Genomic DNA, 27,715 nt, shown 5'->3' with positions numbered 1-27,715 from the left:
GCAAGACAAATGGTGGGGAGAAATTTCTGTGAAGATTTTCTGTACTAGGGAAGAATGTTCATGGTTCCGAGAGACAGACATTTATCAGACTATGATTGCTCCAAACCACAGAGGAGGCAAAAAAAAAAGTCTACAGGAAACCATGACCATGCCTAACAGTGACTTTGAAATCTTCAAAAAGATGACAGGATCCTACAACAATGATTCCACATGAACTATGATAAAGCCATTAAGCCAATTAACACCATGGAAAAATCGACTTTGGACTACAAACTGGTCAGAACAATTTCGAGAGGACTAGTTGAGATGATCCAGCCTGACAGACTACTCAAACAAGGACTTGAAACAAGCCCTGAACTTTCCTATTATCCAGAGACTGGACAAACGATATAGGACTTGATGATTAACCCCAAAATTTTCTTTTCAAGATTCCCTAAAGATATCTTCACCCCTAGAAAGCAAAAAGAAAAAGAGAATATAGATATGAGATAGATCATCGAATCTACTCTGAGAAAAAAAGATAAAGAAATAATAGGATAAATAGGTGGATCATTGAATCTACACTGAAGAAAAAGGGGAAGATATAAAAATGACAAAAGGTAGACTACTGAATCTATTATGAAAAGAAAGAAGAGAAAATATGGATATGATAAGGTAAAAAGGGAGATTATGGAATCTACTTTTAAAAAGGAACTACTTGTTTTAAATAAGATAAGTAATGAAAATTTTTTGGTCTGAGTTTATCAGATGTTACTGGACTGGACATTGTTAATATATATAATGGAGTTTTTTATCTGAAAAATGTTAATGGACTAGACATCATTAATGTAATTTTGGCTGTATATATTGTATATGCTTATTGGATAGTTTTTCTTGTATTAGTTATAAGCTTTTTTAATTTTAGACAAAAAGAGAGGAGATGTGGTGGTATTGTGTTCACCAAAATATTGTGTACCTTAATAAACTTACCTGGGGTCAGAGAACAGACAAGCCACTAGTTAGTCAGTGATAGCACACGCCTTTAATCCTAGCATTCCAGAGATAGAAATCCCTCTGGATCTCTGTGAGTTCAAGGCCACATTGGAAATAGCCAGGCATGGTGACACACACCTTTAATCCCAGGAAGCCAGCCTTTAATCCCAGGGAGTGGTGGTAAAAAGTAGAAAGATATATAAGGCATGAGGACCAGAAACTAGAAGATTTGGCTGGTTAAGCATGTGGCTGGTTAAGCTTCAGGCTTTCCAGCAGCACAGTTCAGCTGAGATTCATTGGGATGAGGACACAGAAGCTTCCAGTCTGAGGAAACAGGACCAGCTGAGGAATTGGCAAGGTGAGATAGCTGTGGCTTGTTCTATCTCTCTGATCTACCAGCATGGACCCCAATAACTTGCCTCGGGTTTGATTTTATTAAAAAGAACTTTTAAGATTCCTGCTACAAGCTCCAGTTGTGCTTCCCACTGTTCACAACCAAAATCTGAGCCCACTGAAAAGTGAGGAATACACATATAGCTCGGAGATCATAATGACTCAGACAATGTCAGAGCCTATGATGAGCCAGTGGTTGTTTCATGTTAATGGAATTTGTGAGCTCATTTTGTTCTTGTTGCTGATATGGTTTCATGTACCATACATTATGATTTGTGTCCTCTAGTAGAACATGTACTCTTAAATTGTGTCTGCAGAACGTTTGGGTCCCAAGTTTGTCTCCATGACTTCTACTTGTGTAGTCATAAGAACATTTTATAACATCCTTAAACCTCATTTAGGAAGTGTCACTAGCAACAGATTTCTATCACAGACTCCTAGTGGGTATTACATTTTGTGCTCCAGATCCAATACTTACCTGTTGTTCAAATCTTAGATGGTCTTTCAATAAAAAACCCAGAACCAGCTGGGCGGTGGTGGCGCACGCCTTTAATCCCAGCACTCGGGAGGCAGAGCCAGGCGGATCTCTGTGAGTTCGAGGCCAGCCTGGGCTACCAAGTGAGTTCCAGGAAAGGTGCAAAGCTACACAGAGAAACCCTGTCTCGAAAAAAAAAAAAAAAAAAAAAAAAAAAAACACACAAAAAACCCAGAACCAGATACCAAGGTGAAAGCTGAAAGATCAGAGAAGCAGAACAGCCAGCTACAAGTTCTTACCTCTATAAAATCTTCAGTCTAAAGAGAGTGAGTTCCTGTTTGTTTATGCCTTATATACCTTTCTCTGCCCAGACATCATTCCTGGGATTAAAGACATGTGTGCTTCCCAGTAATGAGGTTAAAGGTGTTTGTCACCACTGCCTGGCTTTGTTCCAGTATGGCCTTGAACTCACAGAGATCCAAACAGATATCTGCCTCCCAAGTGATAGTATTAAGGGTGTGTGCTGCCACTGCCTGACCTCTATGTCTAATCTTGTGGCTGGCTCTGTCCTCTGATCCTCAGGCAAGTATATTAGGGTAAACAATATATCACCAAATTTCCCCTTTTTTGTCTAAAATAATAAAAAAAGGTTATAACAAATATAAGAAAAACTATATACAATAAGTAAAATAAGTATATAATATATATATAATATAATTATATATATAATATATATATATATAGTCAAAATTACATTAACGGTGTCTAGTCCATTAATATTTGAAAGATTCAGAGAAAATACTCCATTATTTATTCTTTTTTGGTGAGTTCAAAATGTTGTACCTAATTCATTTTCTATCCTAACATGTATTACCAATCGAAAAATATATTTTGATGTCTTTCAAACTTATACACTTTACACCTCTTCAGTGAGTTTCTTTTCTGAATTTGTTAACAAGGAAAACTATAACTACCTAATCTTCAACTCCCGAAGAGACCTTAGTAGGAAACAATATTACCTAAGTAAGCAGGAAGTACAAACAAGTGACTTCCAAAAAATGTGAAAAATGACAAAAACACCTGGCTATCTGGACACTCACTCAACCAAGGCTCCTCTGCAACACTGAGGCATCCATCTTCAGCCTACAGGTCTAGTATATCTGACAGATTTGTCTGTGAAGCAGAATTTTCTAAAGCACCTTTCTACCTCATCTTGGCAAGGCTTAGCAGTCCTTTTTTGTGTGTGTCCTTCTTGTCCATTTGGACTATCAGCAATTGAGGCAAGGGCACTTTCTTGACCAGTGACTTTTGCTCCATAAGGAATTTCTTCAATGCCCATCATCTTCTCTGAAGTTGATTGGTGTTGTCAAGAGCAGACATATCTCATAGTCATAAAAAAGAATCTATATTATTAAAACATCTTAAATACCACATCCTGTAGATCTCTAGTGTTTAAAGATGACCTGTCTATCTAAAATATATCTCTGTTTGAACTTGAAACATACCTAATATGACTACAAGTTTGATTGTAATAGGTGACTAAATACTAACTTGCATTTCTTTATATCCTAGTTAGTTGGTAAAAACTCTCAAGAATTAGAAAATCGCATTACATTGTTAAATGAGTTGTATAGGTACAATAACTTGAACAAGATTAGAAACGCATGCACAGTATGACCTAACAAATATAATCTCAAATTTGTATCAACATACAAATTTGTATGTTGTATACAATATACAAAAATCTAATCCAAAGTAAAATATTTAAAACTAGTAGTTGTTTTTGAAAAGTGGATTCAATAATGTACACTTTTATCCTATTATGTCTATATCTCTTTTTTTCAGAGTAGATTCACTATTCTACCCTTTCAGCCTATCATTTCTATATAATACATTTCTATATCATATGTCCCTTCCTTCTTTTAGAAAGAGATTGACTATGACCAATAACAATTTTTAACCAACCTCTAAACAAACACGAACATCCATAATCCACTTTTTGGGGAATGTGGGCATAGTTTTCTAAGCTACTTTCTGATGATTGGGGGTGGTTGTTATCTTATGGAGACACAAATAAATTTTAGGATTATGGTCAAGTCCTAATTGGAGTAGTCTGTGAGGCTGTATCATCTCAGCTAGCCATCTTGATATTATCCTGAGTAGTTTGTAGTCCAAAGACAAACTTTTGGTGATGTTTGTCAGCTTAATGGAATTATCATTGTCCTGATGGAATCATCATTGTGAGGCTCCATCATCTTTTTGGAGACTTCAAAGTTGCTGTTAAGCATGGTCATGGTTCACTGCAGAAAATCTTTTTCATGGGACATTTTTTTCTGGATGATTTGTCCTTTGTCTTCAGATGTCTCATTTGTTCAGTGTTTTTCAGATTCCTTAGCTGGATGCTTTTGTTCCCCTGAAAGACAAAAACAAAACCCTTCTACAACCCTAACTTTTGGGAGTTCCCAAATCTAATCTTTATCAATTTTTATTTATAATTCCTCCTTAAATTTCTGTTTTATTTTCTAAAGCTGTTCCATCATCCAGAGCAGTATGAGTTTTTACAATAGGCATTATTAGGTTCTTTAATTGCTCTGGGAAAGGGTTTCTTACATGATGGCAGGAGAGGACTGAACTAAATTTGTCATGGGGGCCTGTGAGAGGCCCCTCAGAGGGTTTCCCAACAGCAAAGACAAAGGATTACCTTGTCTGTCTTTTGCTGATCTACATTCCTTAGTTCAATATTTGTCTTTGTCACACCTTCTGCATAATCCAGAAGGGAGGGGCATTCTGTTGCCATTGTTCCTTGAAAAAAAATTGTTTCTAGGAATGCCCTGTTTATAATACCTTTTTAGGTGACCTTGTTTACTACAATTGAAACATCTGACATTACTATTTTTCTTCACACCTCTGGAAATCACCTCTGCTATCCAAGTATCATCATGGTCATGAGAGTCAATATTTGTTTGTATCTCATATCTATACCTCCAAGGGTGCTGAACTTGCCTTTAATGGCCTAATTATCCTTTTGCATTGTGTGTTAGCATTTTCAAAAGCCAGAGATTCAATTATTATCTGTCTAGCTTCTAAATTTAGTATCATTCTATTTACTGCTGAAGACAGCCTTTGTAGGAAATTAGTGAAGGTTTATTTTGGGCCCTGTATAAGTTTCATAAATGACTCAATTTTCTTTTCTACTTCTTCAATTCTGTCCCAAGCATTCAAGGCTGCCATTCAGCATAAAGCCAGGGTATGGTCATCATATAGAGATTGACTTTATAAGTGAAGCATGATATCTCTCTCCAAGAAGTTGATCTTGGGAGATTTCCATACCTCTAGCCCTATTCATTGCTCAATGGTCTTAACCTCATCCTTCCACCAGGTCCTCCATTGTAATTGGGGACCAGCTTTTAAGACAGCTGTAACCAAATCTCTCCAGTCTTGAGGAATAATTCTATTACAAGTTGACCATGAGTTTAACATCCGCTTCACAAATGGGGAATGCAAACCATAAGACACAATAGCTTCTTTGAATCTCCTCAAATATAACATCTGCACAGGAGTCCATTTAGCTCTTATACAGTTTTGAGCAGTGGGCAGTTCCTGTGAGATTACTGGCTAGATTAAGGTTGGCTATTTGAAAACCTTAGGCTTTTTCTCTATAACCGTATAATTCAGTGCTGAGATTGGTTCACCTTTAAATTCCTCTGTCTGGGTCTGAATTTCTCTATGATCTGTTTTAACAAATTTTTCTAAAATTTTTATCTTGGCACTTATATTAACCAACTTTTTAAATGATATAACAAAAATTATCAAACAGATAATATTTATAATTGACATTATATAATCCCATCTACATTAATTATCCTCTCATTTAATTGTTCCATTTTCAGACCACCTAATGTGTTATCAAACAGAGACCAAACACCCTCCATTGTAAAAATGTTTCCCACTTTTTAATGGGGGAAAAACTTTCTTTTAACTAATTCCTCCATTAAATAAATCCCAATTGACTCACCAAGTCTGCTGACAGTGACAATTCAGATGATGGTGTGGCAGCAGCCTGAGGAAGGGGTCCAGAGAAAGCCACAGCCCACTGGGAGAGGGGAGAAGCCAAAGATCCAGGGAGAATGTGCAAAAGCAACTAATTCTAGCATGTTTGGAGCCTGGGCCTGGGGAGTTTGCTGCAGAGAGGCTGCAACAAAACCTTAGCCAGGGGTTAGGGACTCCAGCCCACATGGGGTGGAGACTCTGGCCACATGCAGCTCAGGTCTGAGATGTGACCTATAAGGCCATAGGCAAGCAGCATTTTTGTGAGTTCATGCCCCACAAGTTGGATGCCAGATGTCATTTGAATGTTAGATGGTCTTTTAATAAAAATCCCAGAGCCAGATATCAGGGTGAAAGCTGAAAGATCAGAGAAGCAGAACAGCCAGCAACTAGTTCTTACCTCTATGAAATCCTCAGTCTAAAGATAGTGAGTTCCTGTTTCATCATGCCTTATATCCCTTTCTCTGCCAAGATATGACTTCCTGGGATTAAAGGCATGTGTGCTTCTCAGTAATAGGATTAAAGGTGTGTGCCACCACTGCCTGGCTCTGTTTCTAGTGTGACCTTGAACTCACAGAGATTCAGACACATCTCTGCCTCCCAAGTGATAGGATTAAGGGTGTGTGCCACCACTGCCTGACCTCTATGTCTAATCTAGTGGCTGGCTCTGTCCTCTGATCCTCAGGCAATTTTATTAGGGTGTACAATATATCACCACATGTGTAACACTTTACCTGACTCAGGAAATTAACCACTACAAATGGATGAATCTTGTGTCATTCATTGTGCTGGCCACATTGACACATATTAACATATACAAATGTGCACACAGAGCAAAAATTTTACAATGAGAAGCACAGTTAGTTTTAAAATATTTCATTCTATAGCTTGTAAAAATGATACAGTATACAGTCTTCATTTCCCAGGATGCATTGTAAAGAACTGCTTGTTTAGAGCCACAAACCCAAAACTTGAAATGTCAAGATACATATACTTCTCCACTAAGATCTCCAAGACGGCCATTAGTTGCTTGCACGACAGTCATAAATCCTGCCAAATTAGTTGATCTAAGACCAACTCAAATATGTGTCTTTCTCATCACACTTTGCATCAGTTGTTGTTGTTTAGACCTTAATATCTATATCCTGGGCTTCTATGGCTAAGTATGGGCGTATGGGAGCTATGCTTTCTTTGGAGAATTATTGCATACCCACTGTGACATGAAGCCCTTTCCAATAATTGAACAACACCTCTAAAATAAAATTCCATGTTAAACCAAATTAGAAGACTCATTTCCCCTTCTCCCTTCCTTCTTATAGATGCATAATACAAATGGGAATTTTAGCACTGATATTGTGCTAGTGTATGACCTTGAGTAAAGTAGTTCACCTATCTGAACCTTTCCTTTCTTATATAGAAAATGAAGTTGGCAGACTCTATCCTTTTTGGAAAGATGCTAAAAAGAAGATGGAAGTGAATCAAATGTGTCATGTCACCCATATGGCAATGAGGGAAGCACTGTGGAAAACTGTGCTGTGATTCAGGAACAGTTTAGGGAACTTATAAAGGAAAGAGAGATTCTTTGTAGAGATTATTCTTTCTAGAAAACTTTTGTAAAGGAATTAAGTTTGACTAAGCCATGGGAAGGCACAGTATATGATTTCTAGAGTTGAGGAATAGAATTTTGGCTTTAGAGTTGAGCTTGATGTTAACCCAGGAAAAAAAAAAGAACAGAAGAGCAGAACATCGTGCCTGGGAGTTAGGAAATGGTACAGAATGATTGAGAATCCCTCCACTTGTATCCTAAAGAGCTCTAAATTCATATTGAATCAATTAAAAAGTGAAACCAAATTGATCATTGAAGGCTATGTACCTGGAACTTTAGGGTAATAAGCTGTTCTTCCTGTTCTAACTCCAACATAGACACTAGAGATAGATAGCACTCAAATTAACAGTTTTGTCAAAACTAATGGTATTATGTGGACAACTAACAGTCTTGAAATTGCCAGTTCATCACCAAAAGCTAAACCTCTTATATTTTTCAGATACCTTTATGGATCAAATTTTACTGCAAGAAATGGATCATATATCAAGAATTTAATGCCTAGCCATTTCTCACTCAGCTCTTCTGTGGTCACTGAGCTGCCCAGTACAGAGAGGCAGTGAAAGTTCCCTTGACCTCTGTCATACAGAGAGCCTCAGCAGTCTACTCCAATATCCCCCAGAGCAGTCTAGCACTGTTATCATGCCTGTCTTCCTGCCTAGAAGAGTCAAAGAAACGTCCTATAGAGATGCAATCCCCCATCACCTGATAGTGCTTGACCAGAACATTTATTATCCTTTTAATAGTCAAAATATATAGATTCCTGCTGTCTCTAGAGATGATGAAATCATCTATTGCTCTCTTGATTTAGGGTAAGTTAGAGGGAGGAGATATGTGTGCAGTGTATGACATAACTAAAAGAGCTCAAATATCTAATTAGCTGTAAGAATCTTGGTTCCCTCTGCACTTTTGACAGAATTGCAGCTATCAGATTATAGTAACAATAGTTTTATTCTCATTGCAAGATGTATCTGAGAATAATTAGACAAGATGTTTTGTAACACAAATACTACTCTGATTTCTTTCAGGATACTTGAGGATGACCTGAAGCTGAGCAGTGATGAAGATGACCTTGAGCCTGTGAAGACCTTGACAACTCAATGCACAGCCAATGAGCTCTACCAGGTAGGAGGATCTTAGATCTTTGCATTGGGCCTGAAGTGGGTGGGCACAAAGAAATACAATGGCTTTCATAAATACAGCCTCTTCCTTTTTCAGGGAAAGAAAGAATATTATATAACATAAAATTAAGTATTTATAAATTCATAGCTTAGTGACATTCAATATACTGACAAACTTGTACATCCATCACCAATCCCAAACTATTTTTATTATCCCAAATGGAAACTCTATACCCATGAAATATACTCATTCATCCTTTCCCTTAATCCCTGAGGGTATCTCATTAATCTATTCTTTTTATTATTAAGAAATTTTCTATTTACTTTACACACTAACCACAGATCTCCCCTCTTCCCTCTTCCCAACCCAGCCTTCCCCCAACCCACTCCCTATCCCCACACTTTCCAAGTCAAGGTCTCCCATGGGGAGTAAGCAGAGCCTGTCACACTCAGCTGAGGCAGGTTCAAGCCCCTTCCCCCTGCACCAAGGCTATGCAAGGTGTCATCCTAGGCACTGGCCTCAAAAAAGCCCACCCATGGACCAGGGATGGATTCCGATGCCCCTGCCTGGGGGCCCCCCACACAGTCCAAGCTAAACAACTGTCTCACATATCCAGAGAGCCTAGTCTAGTCCTATGGGGGCTCCACAGCTATTAGTCCATAGTTCATGGGTTTCCACTACTGTGGCTGGTCATCTCTGCATGTTTTCCCATCATGATCTCAACATCCACTGCTCACAGAATCCTTCTCTCTCTCTCATCGATTGGATTCCTGGAGCTCCACCTGGTGCATCTGCTTCCATTATTCACTGGATAAAAGGGTCTACAATGACAGTTTGGGCATTCACTAGTCCGGTCACCAGAGTAGACCAGTCTAGGTATCCTCTCGACCATTGCCAGTAGTCCAAGGTGAGGTCATTCTTGTGGATTCCTGAGAACTTCCCTGGCACCCTGCCCCTTCCTATATTCCCGTGATGTCTTCATTTATCATGGTATTTCTTTCCTTGCTCTCCCACTCTGTCCCTGTTCCAGCTTGACCCTCCCATTTCCTTATGTTCTCATGCCCCATTATTTGCCTTCCATTACCACCCACTCCCAGATTGCTCATGTAGAACTCATCTATCTCTCCTTTGATGGGATATCTATGTGTTCCTCTTAGGGTCCTCCTTGTTAACTAGCTTCTCTGGAGCTGTGGTTTGTAGTCTGGTTATCCTTTGCCTTACATCTAATATCCACTTATGAGTGAGTATATACCATGTTTGTCCTTCTGAGTCTGGGTTACCTCACTCAGGGTGATATTTTCTGGTTCCATCCATTTGCCTTCAAATTTCATGATATCATTGTTTTTTACTGCTGATTAGTACTCCATTGTGTATACATGCCATATTTATTTTATCTATTCTTCAGTTAAGGGGCATCATCTAGGTTGTTTCCAGGTTCTGGCTATTATCAATAATGCTGCTATGAATATAGTTGAGCATGTGTCTCCGTGGTGTGATTGAGCATTTCTTGGGTATATGCCTAAGAGTGGTGTAGCTGGGTCCTGAGGTGGATTGATTCCCAATTTTCTGAGAAACTGCCATACTGATTTCCAGATTAGTTGCACAAATTTGCATTCCCACCAACAGTGAAGGAGTGTTCCCCTTGCTCCATATCCTCTCCGACATAAGCTGTCTTCGGTAGTTTTGATCATAGCCATTCTGACAGGTGTAAGATGGTATCTCGGAGTTATTTTGATTTGCATTTTATTGATGACTAAGAATGCTGAGCAATTCCTTAAGTGTTTTTCAGCCATTTGAGATTCTTCTACTGAGAATTCTCTGTTAAGCTCTGTAGCCCATTTTTTAAAATTGGATTTTTCAGTATTTTGATGTCTATCTTTTTGAATTCTTTATATATTTTGGAGATCAGCCCTCTGTCAGATGTGGGGTTGGTGGAGATCTTTTTTCCATTCTGTAGGCTGTCATTTTGTTTTATTGACCATGTCCTGTGCTCTACAAAAGTTTCACAGTTTCAGGAGGTCCCATTTATTAATTGTTTCTCTCAGTGTCTTTGCTACTGGTGTTATATTTAAGAAGTGATCTCCTATGCCGATGCATTCAAGACTATTTCCTACTTTCTCTTCTATCAAGTTCAGTGTAACTGCATTTATGGTGAGCTCTTTGATCCACTTGAACATGAGTTTTGTGCATGGCAACAGATATAGATCTATTTGCAATCTTCTACAAATTGACATCCAGTTATGTCAGCACCATTTGTTAAAGATGCTTTCTTTTTTCCATGGTACAGTTTTGGTTCCTTTGTCAAAAATGAGATGTTCATAGGTGTGTGGATTAATGTCATGGTCTTCAATTCGATTCCATTGGTCCACATGTCAGTTTTTATGGCAGCCCCAAGCTGTTTTATTACTATAGCTCTATGATAGAGGTTGAGGTCAGGGATGGTGATGCCTCCAGAGGTTGCTTTATTATACAGGATTCGTTTAGCTATCCTGGGATTTTTGTTTTTCCATATAAAGTTAAGTATTGTTCTTTCCATGTCTGTGAAGCATTGTGTTGGGATTTTGATGGGTATTGCATTGAATCTGTAGATTATTTTCAGTAAGATTGCCATTTTTACTATGTTAATTATACCTATCCTTGAGCATGGAATATCTTTTCATTTTCTGATATCTTCTTCGATTTCTTTCTTCAGAGACTTAAAGTTCTTATCATACAGGTCTTTCACTTGCTTAGAGTTACCCCAAGGTATTTTATATTATTTGTGGCTATTATAAAAGGTGATGTTTCTCTGATTTCTTTTGCAGCCCATTTATCATTTATATACAGGAGGGCTACTGATTTTTTTTTTGAGTTAATCTTGTATCCTGTCACATTACTGAAGGAGTTTATCAGCTATAGGAGTTCCCTGGGTAGAATTTTTGGGGTCACTTATATATACTATCGTATCATCTGCAAATAGGGAAAGTTTGCCTTCTTCCTTTCCAATTTGATTCCCCTTGATCTCCTTTTGTTGTCTTATTTCTTTAGCTAGGACTTTAAGTACAATACTTAATAAATATGGGCAGAGTCTGGTCTTGTTCCTGAATTTAGTGGAATCTCTTTGAGTTTCTCTCTACTTAATTTGGTGTTGGCTGTCAGTTTGCTGTGAATTGCCTTTATTATGTTTTGTTACTTTCCTTGTATTCTTGATCTCTCTAGAACCTTTATCATGAAGGGGTGTTGGATTTTGTCAAAGGCTTTTTTAGCATCTAATGAGATGATCACGTGTTTTTTCTTTCAGTTTATTAATATGGTGTATTACATTGACAGATTTTTGTATGTTGAACCGTCTTTGCATCCCTTGGATGAAGCCTACTTGGTCATGGTGGATAATTTTTTTGATGTGTTCTTGGATTCGGTTAGCCAGTATTTTATTGAGTAATTTTGCATCAATGTTCATGAGGGAGATTGGTCTGTAATTCCCCTTCTCTATTGCATCTTTGTGTGGTTTGGGTATCAGGGTAACTAACTGTAGCCTCATAAAAGGAGTTTGGTAATGTTCCTTCTGTTTCTATTATTGTGTGGAACAATTTGAAGAGTAGTGGTGTTACCTCTTCCTTGAAAATCTGATAGAATTCTGCACTGAAACCATCTGGTCCTGGCCTTTTTTTTTTTTTTTTTTTTTTTGGTTGGGAGTCTTTAAGTGATTGTTTCTATTTCCTTAGGGGCTATTGGTCTATTTAAATAGTTTACCTGGTCTTGATAGCTCAGGAATCTATTTTTTTTTTGTCCTCATGGATTTGGCTATTTTCTATAATGGGATGGCACAATGTGTGACCCTTTTAATATTTGGCTTCACTTACCATAATGGTTTGTTTCTAAGTTATTTAAGGTTATACCATATACTAACACTTTATTCAGATTTATGGTTAAATGATATTCTATTGTTTGGATGAAGCACATTTTGTTTATCTGTTCATCTCTTGATATTTCAGGCATTTCTGCCTTTTGGCTACTATCTAGTGCTGTTTTGTGTACTTAAGGGAAATATTTTCATGGACATTTGTATTGACACTTTTTAGCATAGAAAGATAAGTATAATCACTGTATAGTTTTTTATGTTTGTCTTATTAAGTAACTTAATACTTTACATTGCTTTCATCTGGATAATAAGGGGCCATGTAAATAATATGGCACAATTAATTTGTCTTATTATTGGGACCATTCTATTTCCAGAAACATCAAGAACATACACATCACATATGCAGAAAGAAAATGAAAACACAAGTGTTTTTTCACATTCCTAGTGTAGTTTGCATCCTATTAAGGACTTTGAGAGATGATGACATGGATTTGCTGTGCTCTAAGATGGTGTACCCATGCTAAGACACTATTGAACAATAAGTATTGATCAGTCATGTAGTCAAACAGATCTGAGTTTAATCCTAGTCTTAGTATTTTCAAACTGAATAAATTTTAGCAAAAGTTCTAGTTTTTATAATGTAAAGATAACAGTAGCACCTACCCATTGAGTCATAGTAGGTTCAATGATGAAGTGGACCAATACATATCAAAGGACATGACAGACTAAAGCTTAGGGCATAGCAGCTATTCATCACTTTATGTGATATTCATCATTGTTATGGCTATGTTTGATGATATAAAAATTCTAGTATTCTTTGAAATATTGTTCTATCCACATTCCCTTTTCCTGTAAAGAATGGGAAGCTAAAGAGAACTACTAAATTAGGTACAGAAAAAGAGCCAGCATATTAGCAAACTTGAATGAAAAGAATCTGTCTTGTCTTAATGTTTATTAGTCATGTATTCCTAACCATCAGAAATTAAAAGTATAACATTAAAAGTGTAGTTTCTGGACTGGAGAAGCCTGGTAATAAGGCCAACTTCATACATACTAATTATATCACATTTGGAGAAATTGCCAAACATCCTGATGTCTCAAATTTCTCATGAGTGAATTAGGATAAAACAATCTTGTCTAATTCATAGGAGTGTTGTAAGGAAAAATTAGTTATGAGAAAGTATGTGGAAAACTTTAACCATGATAAATATATGGTTATCCTTCTTGTAGCCCATTTAGTGTTAACTGAAATTCTCTCTTAGATATACAAGGGAATAGACATTATTCTTCATTTTGGCTTAGGTGTCCATAGTATTTACTAAGAATTAGATTGAGTGTTTTAACTGTCATTTAAAAGTATCAGTCAGGTATGGATGACATTAACTCCTCTGGGACCTGGCGATTTTAAGCCAGCATCTTCAGGAATAAAAGCCAGGTCACCAATGACACTGTATCAAGTCCTCAGAAAATTACATGCCTCTGGAAGTTCTTCAAAGGACTGTTATAGATGGACAATTGAATCATACACTTTGAATTCAGTTGGTCTCTTCTTTTTCTGAGATAGCTCTTGCTCTGCTACAGAAAAAGGATTAAAGGCTCTCCTGTAATGCTGTATTCCTTTTGTTTTCCCCATGGAAGCTAACCCCAAATAAGACAGAAACACCACTTTAAGTTCACAGTAGGTACTACAAAGTTTGAGAACAGTGTTGGTATAAGAAATAATGCTGTGTATTTAGTGTTTGTGTGAGCATTTCTGCTGCAATATTGTGTTTAAAAGAAAGAAAAAAAACAGGTGGATATCAATGGAATGGTTTTGACTTGGGGAGTCACATGATGTCTATCACTAGGCGATTGAATTTTGACTTGTCATCTGGGATTTTTGACATTACAGATATATTTCCATATCTAGCCTTCCTCTTGCAAAATTATTGAATTACCATTTTCAAGTCAGTCATCTAGAGCAGGCAATAGTACTATGATCATTTCACTGGGGATCAGTAGCTAGATACAAGATGATGATCTCCTTAGTGGGGATATATCCCATTCTCTGCATAGCCCTGCCTCATTTGACTGAACCCTCTGTTTCCCTTTTTCTCAAATTTTTCTTCTTATGTTTCTTAGGATTAAAGAAACCCCATAAAATGGAGATTTAAACCTGGAATCAATTTTCATTTACAGCTGAAAAGCAGTTATTGATGCTGTGCTCGCAGTTCGATGAAAGATCTAAAGATGTAGACCTTGTGCTTCTCTTTCAATAGAAGCAGACTAATCAGTCTCAAATGCTTTTTTTTTAACAACAGAATTATATTGACAGGATTATTAAAATTTCTGTCTTTAAAGTTTTAAGCACTCTAGAATTTGGTCGATTCCAAAGACTTTTCAAATGTATAGTGGCCAGCCTCTAAAACTCATCCAGTACATGTATAGAACCAGGTAAACCTTTGCTTGTTATTTTACCAAATGATAGCACAATATTTGACTGACCTAGATCCAAGTTGTAGTATGCTGTCTTCTGGAGGCAGGATGCTCTGTGATGCTCGGTATCTGAAACCTTCTCAGATGAGGACATGGCTTTCTTATAACTCAACTCACCTCAGACTGATTGTACACACACATACACACATATTTCTAGAAATTGCCATTAGGACATTTTAACAGTAATGTTATCGTTTTATTAATATGAATCAGACTGAAAACATAGACTTCATTTAGACCACTTAAAATTCAAAAAACTTTAACATGATTGGAAATGTTCAGTTAATGACTAGGTTTAGCAAAATAATTGTAACTAAACCTTGGGGTTGTATGGTTTTTAGTGTTTTAAAATCATATAGTCTATAATAAATTGTAATGGTAAAGTGCTTGTGTTAGATTCAAACAGAAGTATTAAGTATTTTTTAAATGTCTGAATATTTTTTTTATGTTTTTAATATTTTTTTATTTAATTTAATTTTGTTTTACAATACCATTCAGTTCTACATAACAGCCACAGGTTCCCCTGTTCTCCTCCTTCCTGCCCCCCTCTCCTTCCCCCAAACCCACCCCCCATTCCCACCTCCAAGGCAAAGCCTCCCCCAAGCACTGAGATCGACCTGGTAGACTCAGTCCAGGCAGGTCCAGTCCCCTCCTCCCAGATTGAGCCAAGCATCCCTGCATAAGTCCCAGGTTTCAAACAGCTAACTCATGCAGCGATCCCAGGACCTGGTACCACTGCCTAGATGCCTCCCAAACAGATCAAGCCAATCAACTGTCTCACCTATTCAGAGGGCCTGATCCAGTTGGGGGCCCCTCAGCCTTTGGTTCATAGTTCATGTGTTTCCATTCGTTTGGCTATTTGTCCCTGTGCTTTATCCAACCTTGGTTTCAACAATTCTCGCTTATATAAACCCTCCTCTTTCATGCTAATTAGACTCCCGGCGCTCCACTAGGGGCAGAGCCATGGATGTCTGCATCTACAAAGGGCATATAGCACATGTTGCCTCTTTAAAGATTATGGCAGTAGAAGCATCAGCTACCTCTGAGAAGCTACAGATCACTATATGCACATCTGAAATAAAGTGTCAGAAGAAAGAGGCATGACCATATTGCTCTTGTCACTGACCTTGAGCTGAAGTGGCCAACAAGCAGTGTCCCTATCTATGCTCTCAACCTACTCCCTGTTTTATTCAATTGTGTTACTTTAAATCCCTTTATCTCCCTAACTTCTGTCTTAATGCATGGGTGAAGTATGGAGGTTGTGACTTGGAGTCATTAGTAAGCAAGCTCAGGGAAATTTATCATGTATGCATGAGTTTATGGGAAGCTTCCAAGCTTTGATTTTAATCAGAATTCTAGACTGAAATACAGATATATGAATGTATCTCATAAATTCTGGTAATAAAATACTTCTAAATTAAAAATGTAAGATGTTTAATTTGATATGCTGACTTTGAAACAAAAGTAACTAAGGTTTTGGTCTAGGTGTCAAGCATGCTTTTACCCTATACCTTCACCAATTATTGACCTTCAGATAGAAAAGCCAATAGACAAGATTTAAACACTATGGATCATGTTCTGAATGGAGCAGAGTTTATCTTATTCTTAGGCTTCCATGTTTACTTTTCTATTTATAACAAGAATAAAGAGCAAAAGAATTGTCCAGATTCTAGATAGCTACAAATCTAACATTAGCCATTCAGAATACAAGTGGCTTAGTATTTTTTTAAAGCAGAACTTACTAAATGTATACAATCACACTGTCTTTTATCAAAAATATATTTAAAATGAGTATTTAGACTGTTTCACTAAAAATGTATAAATTTGCTCAAACTTATTATTTTGCTAATGGAGGTAGACAAGTTTCATATTTAGCCCCAAGTCATGCATATGTATATTAAAATATAGGATGCTGGAGCTGAAAACGACAAAGAAATATTTCACTTCAGTTGCCTCATTTTTCCAATATGGAAACTGAGTATAATTCACTCAATATTTGCCCTATAGATTAAAAATTGATGTTCTTCTTCATACTGAGCTTAATGTGATCTGAAGGGACAAAAAAGCTGATAACACTAGTGTGCTAATGATAAAGTTATTTGATCATCAGCAAGTGTACTGATGTATGTTTTGGAAAATAAGAAGCACTAAGTATCTGCTATCTACTATAAGTATATTGCCCATTTTTTTTCTTCTTACATGGTAGGGAGAGAGAGTTTTTGTTATTGTATTGACTGTCTTCTATGGAAAAACCATACAATATCATTTGAGTATTATTTAATGTGAAGGGAAAGAGGGCTCAAATTGGTTGGGAGAAAGAAAACTTGAGTTTTTAAATTCACAAAGAGCAGGAGAATAGTGACCAAGAGCCACTTTCATTGGCTCCTCTAATGGGAAAATGAAAATGTCTAGCCCATACTGAGATGTTCTTTCCTAGTGTCTCTGTACTTCCTTAGAGGAAAATTACTGTCAAAAGTGACTTTTATGTGTGAGATATTTCTTTACCAATAATAGTACACTTTCCACTAAGTTACAATAAGCCAAAACATAAGCTCTAGAAGAAATCATCAGCTGACAAATCAAAGTCGTTAGAAAGGACTTTCTGTCTTTCATGAGAGACAGCATAAGGGAGTAAGCCTTTATGAAAGCATATACTTCTGAATCCTATTGTCAATTATCTTTGGACAGGCACTAGAAAAACTGTCATATTAATAAAAATATGCAAAAAATAAGTGGGACCTGCCACATGGCCGCTGTTCAATCAGCAGTGATCATAGTAGAGTCCTATGTAAGCATAAGGGTAGATAAGGTTGATGTGTAATTTACTGAGCAATGGGAATCTAGAAATATGGTATTTTTTGTTTGTTTGTTGGCTGGCTCTTCAGCAGCAACTAGAAATGGATTTGCTTATGCTTAATACTAAGCTACAGCCCCACTCCAGAGTCTGAAAAGGAGAGCAACGTGATCAAATTGGAATCTCAAAAGATTCCTCTAGCAAAGAGCATAAAGCAGGGTAAGAATAAAGAAATAATGGAACAGTAAGAAGGCAGGGACCACAGGCTAATAAGAGATAATAAGCATCAAGCTTGGAGGTAAATCCAGAAGAGTATGGAAAGCATTTTTTTTGACACCAAGTGGGATGGAAGCACTAGTGAGAGCTCCTCCTCTTTGCAATGTTAATAAGAGCCTTCTTTTTAATAGTAGGATGGACCCACATGTACATGAGCCTAGAACTAATCTCTCATTTAGAGTCTTCTATTTCCACCTGTATGGAGCCTGTATTCCTTCAGGATACTCTGTAATTAAATAGTCATGCCTCTCAAACTGCCAAGATCATTGATTCATTTCTGTGGTAAATGTGTATTGACTATTGGATGCAAGACATGGTTCTTTAAACCTAAAACAAATTTACCCCAATCTCTCCTGCCAAAATTCTATCCCTGCCTCTTATATGTATAGTACAACATCTGTGTACTATTCCAGGTACCACTAAAAGTACAATGATAAGTGGCATCTTCCTAGTCCTTGGATGTAAAATCAGAAATATAGCCAGGAATATAGGTTTTATACAAGTTGAGTGACAATTGTTTTACTCTTTCCTCCTGGCTGTGTATATACTTTATGCTAGTTGAAACCCCAGTCTCCAGGATACAATGCCCCTTTTTATTTTACTCAAGCAAGTGAAACATATGTAAGTATTGTAATTAAGTAATTCATTTTTTACACTAGGCTCCGGTGGCACACGCCTTTATTCCCAGCACTTGGTAGGCAGAGGCAAGTGGATCTCTATGATCTCCAGGCCAGCCTGGCCTACAGTGTGAGTTCCAGGATAGGCAAGGCAACACAGGGAAACCCTGTTTTGAAGAAAAATCATTTTTATATTTGGATAACTGCTCTCAGTACATATCTTTTTAGTTGATTTAGCTAGTTCTGTAGGTATTGATTTGAAGCTACTTGAAGACCTTGCTGATAAGTTCATTTGTCAATAGAGAAGTTGTTTCTTGAACTAAGGTAATCATTGAAATTTACCAAAGCATGTCACTTGGATAGGGACATATCTATGCCATGTAGCACAACTATGTGAATAGTTAAATATAAAAGAGAAATGTGTGGCAATAAAGAATACAAATCAATATAATTGATTCTCTGTCTTAGTGCTTCACTGTCTAATGTGCAGTTATTTGAAATTATCTGAATGATTGAATTTTCTCTTTTTTACCAAGAAGTGTAAAGATTCAGCTTAGGCACACATGCTTGGAGAATGACAGAGAAAAGCACATAAGTGGGAAAGTAAAAGTTATTCACAGAAATACTATAAAATAATATTTTAGGTTTGACTGACAGTGTTGTTATTTATTACAGAAAACAAGCAGTACCTGAACACACATCCTTGCAAAATGAGTTGACTGGTACAATATCTCCAGGCCATCTTAGTGCTCACTTTGACAACCTCAACATAAAGGAAATATATAGCATTACATTTGTTTTCTATAAATCATAGATGAGTAATGTGTGAGCCTGGATGTAACTATTCAGGATTTCCTTCTACAAAGTCCCCCACCCCAATTCTCTAAATTTTCTATGGTTTAATGGACAAGGACAGTAATTCATCATAATCAGAGGGTCAAAATTACCGAAAAGAATTTTGGGAAAGTTATAAGCATTACAGAGAAGATGACTAATATATTTTCTAAGTTGCTTATATGTAGCAATTTCCTTCTCAAAATGTTATATATGCCCTAGTAGACGGAGTTCTGTAGGTAGCCACTTACTGTCCTTCATTTCTTCCTTTCTGTGGTGAGAACTCTACATCATATGCTTGTCCATGAGCCATTTTAGCTTCAGTGCAATACATATATTCTCTATATAAAACAAAGACTGAGTTCTTAGTTTTAAGAAGGAAGAGTTAATGAAAAGCAGCTATGAGCCTATCCACATCATCCATCCTGAGGAAATGAATTTGTTGCTTAGCAGGATACTTTGGATAGTACAAAGATGATAATGAGATATGACTCAGCTCATAAACACTCCTTAGAATAAGAGAAGTGCCCTCCCCCCCTGGAATATAGTTCTTTTTCAATATGTTTGTCATAGAATGTTAGTGAGAAAATGAAGAGCATCCTTAAAGTGTAAGTTGCAGGAGGGGTTTCTAAAGGATTGATAACCTGAAAATGAGGGTTCAGCCATCTAGGTATGGCAGCACACACCTGTAATTGCAGCATTTGGATGGCAGAAGCAGGGAGATCACTTGTCTGATGCTAGACTGGGCTGTGCATCAAAAGTATATCTCAAAGAACAAGAAAGATCTGTTAATCATCCTAAGCTTTACTCAGTGAGAGAAGGTTCAGAAAGGAAGGAAAAGGGAAGAAGAGAGAGATTTGAATGGTAACATGCTTGTGACCCATACTTCTACCTCCAGTTCTCAGAGTGTTCTACCATTAAGCTCCAAGAATCATAGAGGATTCATACCTATGAAATTGTAGAAGGCCCTCACTTGTTTCATTATGTCTCCTCAGTACCTCAGAGTCTTCTGTTAATACTGCTCTCCAGACAGTGGTGTTATTTTCAGCTCAGAGCTATTCTTGATACAGAGAAAGCAGCATAATGGTATTTCCTATCATTATTGCAGTAACTGCATATGTTTGATACTGAGACCTGACCACTACTTGGTAAATCCACAAACAAATGCTTACCATTAAACTCAATACACCAACACATTTGTATAAAACACTCACAAATAATATGCATGGCATTTGCTTAGCATATTGAAGTTCTGAGCACAGCCATCAATGTGGAATGTTAACAATGCCCACTGACATAGAAAGGGCAAGAATGATTGTCTTCATTTTCAAAATAAGCAAACTGGGGCATACTGGTTTTTTTTTCTCTTGCTAGTACCATAAGTAGCAAAACCAGAACCACAATCCAGCTTATTAACATTTTCAGTACCCTGCTCTTCTACTAACAGGTAGGGCCAACCTGTGGCCCACAGGCTGCATGTACTCCAAGGTGGCTATGAAAGAAGCCTAACAAGTTTGTACATGACAATGTCAAAAGATTGGGGCACTTTTGTACAGCATAATAACTCTCATCATGTCATACTAGAACATAATCCTTAAAATTTTTCTTTCATTATTCTTCCTTACATGAGAATGTCCTCCTTAGTGAGATATATGTCATGTTACAAAAATATGATGCAAAATAGGAGAATATAGGTTTTTAAAGGCATACAGACATTTATAAATTAAAGCAACGTAACTCTTAACTGTTATCTATTCATTTTTCCAATCAATTTAAATTAGCTTAATGCATGTTTTTAAACTTAAATTTAGCTGTAACTTTATTAATGCTTGGTGAATTTATACTGTGTCATTTCCTTTTAATTTAAATTTTGCATCATGTCTCCCATCCTGCCACATGTATCTGGAATGTGAGATTGTCTTCTTATATTTGGTTATTTCAAAGGAGGAAATTTTCTCCTTGTAAATTTTGTAGAGTAATTCTTTTATGCCTTAAAGACATGTATAATTTGCATCCCAAAAATCTGCTTAAATTTTTCTTCCACAACTCCTTAGTATTACAATCCCCCACAGCATGCTTATAACAAAGTCAAATTACAGCAAATGTAGAGAATATAAATTGCAAGCCATGTCTCATCTGACTTAGGTTCCCTGTCACCATTTAGTTCAGAAATTCCCCCAAGATGATCACACAGGATGACATGAGTATATTTGGCTATAACTGTGAGATATTGCAATGACTGTGAGTTCATTTTTAAAGGAAAACAGAACCTCTAAGCATAGACATTTCCAACTGATAGCCAAGCAATCTAGGAAAAATAGTTTGAATGAAGTTATATTCTTATAATAGCTATATACAATGGGATATGTTTCAAAGAACCTGGCCTGTAACAGGATAAGGCTTCTGATCAGAGAAAAATAACTGGATATAATTATGTCTCTGAATCAAAGTTGGGTTTAGCAATGTCAGTGTGATTTCTCCCTTCTACATCTTCTGCCAGTGCCATGCTCACTTTATCACATCAAGCAAGAGAAACTACTAGAACAGGGCCTACTACATGATGATAACTTACAGCTTCTAGAACAGACTTGCTTGCATTTTAATTGTAAAAAATGAATTAATATGATTTCCACAATGATGCATTTTAGCTGACTACCATACCTTATTCCCAAGCAGACAGACTTGAGTGGAGAAAACTGGAGACAGCAGGAGGAGGGAGGGGGAGGGAGGTATGACAGAGAGTGAGAGAAAAAGAAGGGAAAAAAGTAAGGGCAAGAGAGAGAGGGGGAGGGAGAGAGAAGGCATAAAGGAAAGGGACAGCAAGGGGAGGGGAGAAGAAGGGAGGGAGGGAGGGAAGAAGGAAAGGGAAGAAGGGAAGGGAAGAGGAAGGAAGGGAAGAGAGGGGAGGGGAGGGGAGGGGAGGGGAGGGAAGGGAAGGGAAGGGAAGGGAAGGGAAGGGAAGGGAAGGGAAGGGAAGGGAAGGGAAGGGAAGGGAAGGGAAGGGAAGGGAAGAGAAGGGAATTTAGGGCAGAGGGGAGTGCTCATGCCTATGCAGACAAAGTGTTAGACTCATAGGAAATATCAAAGGTCTGCATTGTACTTCTTACCAGCCTCTTTCTCTTCCTTTGTCTATCTGACCTGGAAGAATTGATGGTGAACAGTGTTAACACATTTGATCTACATGGGTTGTGTAGGAATGGTCTCACATGTCCTAGATATACATAAGAGATGATTTGGAGAAGCCAGACACATAGCTGCTGTTTTCTCATTTTTACCTGTTGCCCCATTTCCTAACTGTCTTCTTATTCCAGAACTTGTCAAAATTCAAATTAAGGCACAGGTGGTGAGAAAATGAATTTTCCCTATCAAGGCAAAGTAAGTGCGCAACATTAACAGATGTTTATCTAGTGACAGATCCTGAGACTTAATACATAAGAAGAGCTTAGATTTCCAACACTAATGTTTGAAAGTTGGGAACTATATATGGCTATCAAATGCATGAATTTGGCATAACAGAGTTGAACATATTGAATCTCACTGATGATTAGCTACAATGTCAAGTACAGTGTGAGAGTGGCACTGTTGAAAATGATTGTCTCATTATTCTAATTTACAGCACTGCTCTTCTCCCTTAGACTCTACCCACTTCAAGATTCACAAACAAGGTCCCCTAATGGATATTGTTTAAAAGTGTCTGAAGAAGTCTGTAGGTGGCCAAACTGCTGCTTCATTGCTCTCCATGTTAAATGTTATTCTGATAACCTGAGAAAATCTAGTAGAGTGCAAGTTCTCATTACATAGCTATGCTACAGATATATGGAAAGAAAAATTATCATTCAAGCCCTCCAGGTACTTAAACAGTTTGATAGACTGTGGCCATTCTGCCATCAGTGCCTCCAGCTCTGTTGCTTAGCAACATTTTAATTCCAGAACAATCAAAGGAGATGAAATCCCCACAGAGAGGGAAACAGATAGAAGAGGACTGTTGACAGATGATTTGAGTTGTTTCTTCTAATATACTGTGAACATCACTAGCTCTTTTCATGAATGATAAATGGACTGTACACAGATCAATGGGTTCAGCAATAAATTGGAACCAGTCTCCATGTCTAAGGTTACTCAGGCCATGAGGCCCAGAAATTTCCTCATTTTGAGATTTGGTGTGTATTTTTGTAAAGGTTACAGGGGAAGAAATTGTTATCAGTATTTGGGCATTCCTTGCCCTTTTGTACTGTCTGCTACTAAAAGCAATTTTGGAAATGAGCATTTTTTGTCCTTTCCCTCATGATGCAGGTGTGGTTAGGTGCTGGGAAGAAAGTTAAGGTTAATGCTCCTCTGCCACATAGTCATCATGCTTTGCAGCCCCCTCTCGGTGCTGTCATTTCAATCTGATCAGGCCTATATTGGGTAAAATTGGAGTAAAAGTTAGAGAAGAGAGGATCTGCTTGTGCACCCAGGAGCCTGCTTTCACGGCTCCTGTTGAACTTTGCCAGGTGCTCTGACAATGCCTATCGGTGTTTGAGCACTTGGAAAAGTAAATGCATTCTCTGGGGAAGAAGATTGTTTTCTATGTCACTGCTTATTCATGGGAGCTTGTTTCAGTTCACTCCTAATGTTTTTTAAAAAGCATTCACTAACTTTTTACTGCTTAGTGTTTTGATTACTAGTTGCAAAGATTATGCCTGTTAACATTGTCTAATTGCATTTTTCTCTCTGTTTACAGGCTGTTGAAAAGGCAAAACCTAAGAATAATCCTGTGAAGTAAGTTATTTTTGCTAGTTTAAGATGTTAATTTTAATGAACTCTGTGCATGGGGGAAACTAAGGTCATAAAAGATGTGTATTTTGCATTAATCTCTATTCATGACAGTTTAAAGACAAAAACAAACACAGCGGAAAAACATCCTCCAATGAACAAGGATCAGCTTATATTTTTTCCATGTGTCCCTGATGAGGAAATGCCCCAAGTTTACACAGTTTACATAAATTAATATTTGCCATCATGAATAGCTGCCAAATACTATTATTATATTAATGCTTACTACTTCAAGCCTTTGGGTTTTTTCTCATGCTAAAATGATTACATTTTTAATTGCAAACCCTGAATCTATGACAGAGACATAAATGCCTGAACATGTGCCAAGTGATCTCCTGCCACATGGGGAGGTTTGCACCTTGGCACCAAGGCTTCAGTATTCTGTTAATGAAAAGCTCATAAAAATACCTTTAACTGAATGGGAGGTGGTGCTAACAAAGACCAGTTACTAAGTCATTTTGTAAGACACACAAATTGTAAACAAGCCACACAGTGTTATTTTAAATATAGTACATGATAGGCATCCTGTCTTTTCTAGAAGGGAGATTTTTATATTAAAAGGAATGGCTATCTGGTCATTTGGATTTGTGACATCTGGTTACAATGTTATGATGCATACCATTTTTTTATCAGCAACATGGCCAAAGAAGGACTTGCTCTAGTTACTAGTTTATTATAGGTCCACCCTTTTTTTCCCTAAGATATTTTCTTTATTAGATATACAGTGTCCTGCCTGCATGTGTCACTGAAGGCCAGAAGAGGGCACCAGATCTCATTATAGATGGTTGTGAGACACCATGTAGTTGCAGTGAATTGAACTCAGATCCTTGGGAACAACAGCCAGTGCTCTTAACCTGTGAGCCATCGCTCCAGCCCAGTTTGGCCCTTCTTGTAATTATACATTTTGTGAATTCTTATTAATTCACAATGCAGATATCTCACACCACAAATATCTAATATTTGGCTCTTTAAACTGTGTTTGAAAGAAGATAGAAAACATGAAAGGGTCAAAGTTGTGAATCTTCCTACTTTTAACTACATTAAAATATACTCAGTATTAAAGATAAGTTAAAGTGCTAAGTATTTGGAAATGTCTTCTAGTTAAATAACTCAGTGTTACTTAAGGGTAACTTGTTGTACTTGGAATCATGATATCAAATACAGCTGGCAGCTACAGCTATATGGACACTTCAAGAAGGACACCTTCCTAAGTGCAGTTCCAGGGCAGAAACTCGACAGCATTATTTATTTACACTGTCTGGCAGAAGAACAACAAAAGGTTTTTAAAAGCTTGATATACAGTGGTCCTCTTGTTATTTCTGATGCCTGTAGATGGACGTTTCCTGTCTCTACTGCCTGCTCCCAAATAACTGACACAGAGGCTTAATATTACTTACAAATACTCAGGCTAATTAGCTCTTACATTTTAAGTTAACCCATATTTATATTTATGCTTTACCATGTGGAGGAACCTTTATTAGCATGGCATGGTCATCTCCTGCTCCCTGTGCATCTGGCTGGCCACCCCTGACCTGACTCTGCCCTTCTCCTTCCTATCATCCTTAGTTTTGTCACCCCACCTATACTTCTTGCCTGGATACTGGCCAGTGTTTTATTAAACCAATTCAAGTGACAAATCTTTACAGTGTATAAGAGGATTATTCCACAGCAGATGTCTGTCAATGAATTATGGTTATACACCGTGCATTGGAACCTTGAATAGAGTAAAAACAAAATGAGCTAAATTTTCTGAATGGATGAGTAGATTGTACATGACTAAGAAAATGGTATTTCTGGGAAGCTTACCTGGAGGCTTAACAAACCTGTTAGCACTGGTCTGGTAGGTTGCCACCATTAGGTCATAGGAACTGGTGTGCTGTAACTATCCATATCCACTCTTATTTAAGGCATGTATAAAATTTTCCCACATTGCTCTCCTTCCTTCCAGCTGCTTTTCCTCTTAATACTTGTCTTTTGGTCTCTAGCTAGAATGAGCATTTGGTTACATTTTTGGAACAAGACTTAGAAAGTTTATATGCATGCTTAATGGAAAGTTGAGGTCTACTGACATCAGTTACAAATGAAGTATAAACACAGAGTTATGAAGGTGACCATTTGATGAGATTTTTGTATAGTACTTTTGTGTATAATTCAGTAGATGTTTAGAAAAATTCAAAATACAATAAGAATATTTCATGACATGTGAAAATTAACATTAATTTCCAATGTCAGTATCTACACATGAAATTATAATTAGAATATAGATTCATTTCTTCATTTGCATATTATTTGTAGTAGTTTTTATGATGCAGTGGCAGAGTTTAATAGTTACAACAAAGACCATACTACATAGAGCCACACATGCATACCATGTAACTTTACATAGTAAAAGTTCACTATTTCTTTATCTAATTGGCCAGGTAGGAAAAGACAGAACAAGTTTTCATGACACTACAGATTAAACTCTCAAGCCTTTTACTTCGGGGGATGTTAAAACAGGGAGTAGACATTTACTGAGCCATTACTGGATGCTCAGGATTTCCTGTGACTGATATATCACCTAGTTCTTATTACAAACAAATTCACTCACTCTTCATTCACTGTCTTTTAGCATCCAATGAGTAGATGATCTATAGGGCAATGATATTTCAAAAAACAATGAACATTTACCTACATTTTACAGTTTAAAGATATATGGGTTTTATGAAATTATGTTACCTTTAGGTCTAGCTAAGGCTACATAAATGATTGTTAGGGTGCTAATAAATTATTTACTAGGTCCACTAACTTTGCTTAATTTCTTCTTTAAAAGCTCACCTCCTATACACTTCTCAGCTACTCATTCAAATTATTTTCAATACCTTCCTGGGTGTAATCTCCTTTCATCACTATGGTACATAATAGTAGATATTCCATTTATATTCCATATAAAAGGAAAAATATACATGTCTAAGGAATGTAAACACATAATATCTCCATATATACCAATGACCTTATTTTGACCATTAAATATTACCTCTAGGGTAAGACTCAAAGTGACTGTTCCCAAGATCAACAATCAGGGCAAGAGATGCCTAGTTTATTTATCTATATAATGGAACCACAGTGGCAACAAAGCTTTGGATAGTAAAACTAGAGCTCTGTAATGTGTTAGAGGAAGAGAATTTCACTTGTATATTACAGTGCTGTAGCAATCATCCCTAAGACTGTCATTGAAATAACAAGGCCTGGGAGATGTACATATTTCTCCTACTATATGTGACTTACCACATACATTTTTGAAAAAAAAAAGAAAATCTACATTTCTGTTATTAAGAAATATGTGATAGTATACTCCTGAAAATGTGAATTGTTTTTGGCTAAAATCCACACACTAATAAGTTGACTTGAATCTAACTGAGGTTGACATCTGTTGAGAGAGAAAAAGAGAGAAAAAGAATAAAATTCTCTC

At 37.1% G+C, this 27,715-nt stretch overlaps 1 protein-coding gene across 4 annotated transcripts in view; it reads left to right on the top strand.

Annotated features, from left to right (window-relative positions):
• The window catches only part of Aff2 (ALF transcription elongation factor 2), a 578,922-nt gene that overhangs the window by 452,896 nt on the left and 98,311 nt on the right, over positions 1-27,715 (top strand). For all 4 annotated transcript variants that reach the window (XM_042268758.2, XM_042268755.2, XM_042268756.2 and 1 more), the window contains exons 7-8: positions 8,519-8,615; positions 24,173-24,210. In XM_042268758.2, coding sequence (XP_042124692.1) covers positions 8,519-8,615; positions 24,173-24,210 — 135 coding nt within the window. The remainder of the gene's footprint in view (positions 1-8,518; positions 8,616-24,172; positions 24,211-27,715) is intronic.

This window comes from Peromyscus maniculatus, chromosome X, assembly GCF_049852395.1.
Source record: "Peromyscus maniculatus bairdii isolate BWxNUB_F1_BW_parent chromosome X, HU_Pman_BW_mat_3.1, whole genome shotgun sequence".
In the NCBI taxonomy this organism is placed as follows: domain Eukaryota; kingdom Metazoa; phylum Chordata; class Mammalia; order Rodentia; family Cricetidae; genus Peromyscus; species Peromyscus maniculatus.
Note: the sequence above shows the minus strand (reverse complement) of the source record. Positions and strands in the feature narration are given on the sequence as shown.